At 44.6% G+C, this 5,000-nt stretch overlaps 1 protein-coding gene across 1 annotated transcript in view; it reads right to left on the reverse strand.

Moving 5' to 3' along the window:
• Nucleotides 1-3,275: 3,275 nt before the first annotated feature.
• Nucleotides 3,276-5,000, reverse strand: part of rs1b (retinoschisin 1b) — a 17,576-nt gene continuing 15,851 nt past the window's right edge. The window contains exon 6 of the mRNA XM_079802106.1: nt 3,276-3,671. Coding sequence (XP_079658232.1) covers nt 3,519-3,671 — 153 coding nt within the window. The 3' untranslated portion in view covers nt 3,276-3,518. The remainder of the gene's footprint in view (nt 3,672-5,000) is intronic.

A 5,000-nucleotide genomic window follows, 5' to 3' on the forward strand; every position in this document is an offset into this window, starting at 1 on the left:
CAAACAGCTTGTTCCGTCTTCTACCATCAGGGAGGAGGTACAGGTCTCTTCAAGCCCGGACCACCAGAATGGCTAATAGTCTTTATCCCCAGGCAGTCAGACTGCTGAATGCACACAGCTCCCCTCTAACTTAACCCATTTACTATGCACACTATCCACCAATTGCAATACCTGAGAACTGGACTTTGCATCGCTGCAGTATTCATTCATATTCCCCACTCTTGATCTACTGTATGACAATTGCCCTGATTTTGTTGTGACATGTGTTACTGTTTATCTCTGGCACTTTATGAAAATGCACTGTCGATTGATGCACTTATGTAATCTCGTTGTACTAACAATGACAAATAAATTAATTATTATATATTATTATTATATTAAAAGGGACTACATCCTTTGGCGGGGACTTTAGACGTCATCGTGACAAACAGGCAATCTCTCACTAGCCCGCGTTTTAAGAATGAAGAACTTATGTGGCGTGAATAAATCGCGCTATTCGCGCAAAGTTGGATGCTTGAACATTTGGAGTTTACTCTCTTCACATGTTTGTCTCGTTGAGAAATGGCTGACATGGGCTGTGTTTACACGTCTTTTTGTGTTAAAATCTACTGTTAATGTGTGACAACTTAGTTTTAAGACTTTTTCAGTCGATAATGTAGTTGTTTAAAGCTCAAATCTGTGGTTTATTTATAAGACGAGTGCCTATTTAAACATTTTATCTGGTGTTATCGGAGTTGTGAGCTCCAGTGGGTCAGCGGCGGTCAGCGCTTGTTTAGCCGGCGAGAGTTGACTTTCCTCGGCTAGTCCGTCTGCCGTCTGCCGCTGGCTCTGATGTCTCTGTGGCGGCTCCAGCTATAATTCGTCTTGTGGAGATTTAACGGCCGATCTTTGCTCTCATGGATCTATAATTTGTTCCCTGGCAAATCGTTTAGGCTGAGGGCAAAGATAAGTTTCATTACTTGTTTATTTTTAGGCTATAACTGTACGTTACCGTTGTAAGTTAGCCGACTAGCACTGACTTTGAATGTTTGACTGAATTGTTTGCTTTATTTCATGTGTAGCTTATTATACGTTTTGTATTATTGATCATACATAAACTTGCATTTAACAAAAAGAGACTGGGTTGTGTTTCATGTCATTTAATGTTATCACAGTGATAATCATATTGTCTGAAAAAACATTAACAAAAGATAAATCTCAGAGAGGCACGCATAAACAAAATTAGTTTCTAACATTTTTGGAAAAAACGAATGGGCAATATTTCTCATGAAAAAGTGGATTAGTGTTCATAAACAGCGCAGATCATAATGAGCGAGCGTGCTTTTAAATAAAGTTTGAGGAAGCTTGATGATGACGTTGATCCGCGACCATGGTCCGTTTATAGCCTACCGTTAGCATTTTATATCTGACGGCTTTATTTGGGCTTCAAAATGTATACATTTTGGATTAACTTGTAAAGATTATCTTGGTAGACAAAACGTGTAAGGGTCATTACTCTTTGTTGAACACAGATCTTATTTTTTGCGATTTTCCAAAAGTCTATGGGGAAAATGAATGGCTTTTTGATCGAGGGAACCCATGCGCCGCTAACTTCCGGGTTGGCCTACAAAGTGACGTCATTACTTCGGCACTCTATACTCCTGATATTGTGATTGTAAAAAAGGTCATGAAATCTGTGCGTGTCTTTGAGGTGGGCTGTGTGTGTGTGTGTGTGTGTGTGTGTGTGTGTGTGTGTGTGTGAGGTGGGCTGCTCCTTTGACCTGTATATGGACACTTGTTACTATTCCAAATTACTGAAATATCAACCACTGGTAGATCTCATTCACAGACTCGGATACAGCTGTACATTAATAACTCTGGTGTTGGGAAGTTTAGGCCATGTCCATCAGAATGTGCTCAGGGGGATGCGGGGGGGGGGGGGGGGGGCTGCAAAAAAAGGAGACAAAAACGCTTGCAAAATTTTGTTCTGTTTCAGCCACCATAGGGAGCATGAAAATATGGAGACGGAGATGTTTTGTTTATCCTTAATGTGTTCAGTATTACAAATGGAAGGACCTGTAAAAGTGTGTGAGGCATGAATTGTAGATCTGTCACTTTGTCAATGACTCTTCCCAGAGTATTTGGATCTTGTCTTCTTTGCAATGTCTTTCAGATCCAAATAAAAGCATTCAAATGTGAGTGTGATGGGTAGGGTTGTGTTTGTGTGAGTGTGTGTGTGTGTGTGTGAGTGTGATGGGTAGGGTTGTGTTTGTGTGTGTGTGAGTGTGTGTGTGTGTGTGTGTGAGTGTGATGGGTAGGGTTGTGTTTGTGTGTGTGTGTGTGTGTGTGAGTGTGATGGGTAGGGTTGTGTGTGTGTGTGTGTGTGTGTGAGTGTGTGTGTGTGTGTGTGTGTGTGTGGGGGGGGGTGTGTGTCTGTGGTGTGTGTGTTAGTGTGATGGGTAGGGTTGTGTGTGTGTGTGTGTGTGTGTGAGTGTGTGTGAGAGTGTGTGTGTGTGTTTGTGTGTGTGAGTGTGTGTGTGTGTGAGTGTGATGGGTAGGGTTGTGTTTGTGTGTGTGAGTGTGTGTGTGTGTGTGTGTGTGAGTGTGATGGGTAGGGTTGTGTTTGTGTGTGTGTGTGTGAGTGTGATGGGTAGGTGTGTGTGTGTGTGTGTGTGTGTGTGTGTGTGTGTGTGTGTGAGTGTGTGTGTGTGTGTGTGTGTGTGTGTGTGGGGTGTGTGTCTGTGGTGTGTGTGTTAGTGTGATGGGTAGGGTTGTGTGTGTGTGTGAGTGTGTGTGAGAGTGTGTGTGTGTGTGTGTGTTTGTGTGTGTGAGTGTGTGTGTGTGAGTGTGATGGGTAGGGTTGTGTTTGTGTGTGTTTGTGTGTGTGTGTGTGTGTGTGTGTGTGTGAGAGTGTGTGTGTGTGTGTATGTGTGTGTGTAAGTGTGTGTGTGTGGGGTGTGTGTCTGTGGTTTGTGTGTGAGTGTGATGGGTAGGGTTGTGTGTGTGTGTGTGTGTGTGTGTGTGTGTGTGTGTGTGTGTGTGTGTGTGTGTGTGAGTGTGTGTGTGTGTATGTGTGTGTGTGTGTGTGGGGTGTGTGTCTGTGGTGTGTGTGTGTTAGTGTGATGGGTAGGGCTGTGTGTGTGTGTGTGTGTGTGTGTGGGGTGTGTGTCTGTGGTGTGTGTGTTAGTGTGATGGGTAGGGTTGTGTGTGTGTGTGTGAGTGTGATGGGTAGAGTTGTGTGTGTGTGTGTGTGTGTGTGTGTGTGTGTGTGTGTGCATCAATAAAAGTGACTCAATTAGGAATTAGTTTAGTATTTATTCAGTTGTGATTACAGAAAGAAAAATAAAAACACTATTCTTCTTTTTTTCAAATCAGCAAGTGATTGAGGAGTTTCCCAGTCCTCTTGTTTTAAATCAGACGAGGTTATTAGTTTAACTTTGTGAATACAGAAGCTACGGTTATACGGTAATATTTCACACTGATCTGAGAGCAGTTTCCAGTGTATCTGACTGTAGTATTGCGGTGCGTGAAGCTGTGAGTCACACACACTTGTTCATGCACATGAGCAGCTCCAGGCGTATGGCGATGCGTGTGTGCCATCCCAGAGGAAGGATCCGGAGGAACCGCGCCACGATGGGCGGACGCAGCAGGTTCTGGACCGTGGAGGACCGGTCCGTGTTCCCGTAGAACACCTGACGGAGGAACACAAGCCACAGACGCCATTACTGACCGCTGGAGGTCACAGGATTGAACACAGCAGGGTCAAACATCGCCTGCACCCTGAGTGTGTGTGGATAGATTTAAATCAAACACCACTGAAATTATGCAATGATGTGGTAACATTTTGTATTCGCTTCAGTAGTAGGTTCTTAATAATTACACAGTACTCAGGGAGTTAGATAGATAGACAGGCTGGCCAAGCTACTGTTCAGATGGTTTAAACTGGTCTCCCAGGCTGGCCAAACTAATGTTTAGCTGGTTTAAGCTGGTCTTAGCTGGTTTAAACTGGTCTCCCAGGCTGGCCAACTAATGTTTAGCTGGTTTAAGCTGGTCTTAGCTGGTTTAAACTGGTCTCCCAGGCTGGCCAAACTAATGTTTAGCTGGTTTAAGCTGCATTTAGCTGGTTTAAACTGGTTTCCCAGGATGGCCAAACTAATGTTTAGCTGGTTTAAGCTGGTCTTAGCTGGTTTTAACCTGTCTCCCAGGCAAGCTACTGTTCAGCTGGTTTAAGCTGGTCTCCCAGGCTGGCCAAACTAGTGTTTAGCTGGTTTAAGATGGGTTTAGCTGGTTTAAACTGGTCTCCCAGGCTGGCCAAACTACTGTTCAGCTGGTTTAAGCTGGTCTTAGCTGGTTTAAACTGGTCTCCCAGACTGGCCAAGCTACTGCTCAGCTGGTCTCTCAGGCCGACCAAGCTACTGTTTAGCTGGTTTAAACTGGTTTTAGCTGGTGTCTCAGGCCGACCAAGCTACTGTTTAGCTGGTTTAAACTGGTTTTAGCTGGTCTCCCAGGCTGGCCAAACTACTGTTTAGCTGGTTTAAGATGGTTTTAGGTGGGTTAAGATGGTCTCCCATGCTGGCCAAACTAGTGTTTAGCTGGTTTAAGATGGTTTTAGGTGGGTTAAGATGGTCTCCCAGGCTGGCCAAATTAGTGTTTAGCTGGTTTTAGCTGGTTTAAACTGGTCTCCCAGGCTGGCCAAACTACTGTTCAGCTGGTTTAAGCTGGTCTTAGCTGGTTTAAACTGGTCTCCCAGACTGGCCAAGCTACTGCTCAGCTGGTCTCTCAGGCCGACCAAGCTACTGTTTAGCTGGTTTAAACTGGTTTTAGCTGGTGTCTCAGGCCGACCAAGCTACTGTTTAGCTGGTTTTAAACTGGTTTTAGCTGGTCTCTCAGGCCGACCAAGCTACTGTTTAGCTGGTTTAAACTGGTTTTAGCTGGTCTCTCAGGCCGACCAAGCTACTGTTTAGCTGGTTTAAACTGGTTTTAGCTGGTCTCTCAGGCTGGCCAAACTACTGTTCAGCTGG

The sequence above is a fragment of the Gobio gobio genome (genome assembly GCF_949357685.1).
Source record: "Gobio gobio genome assembly, chromosome: 21".
In the NCBI taxonomy this organism is placed as follows: Eukaryota; Metazoa; Chordata; class Actinopteri; order Cypriniformes; family Gobionidae; genus Gobio; species Gobio gobio.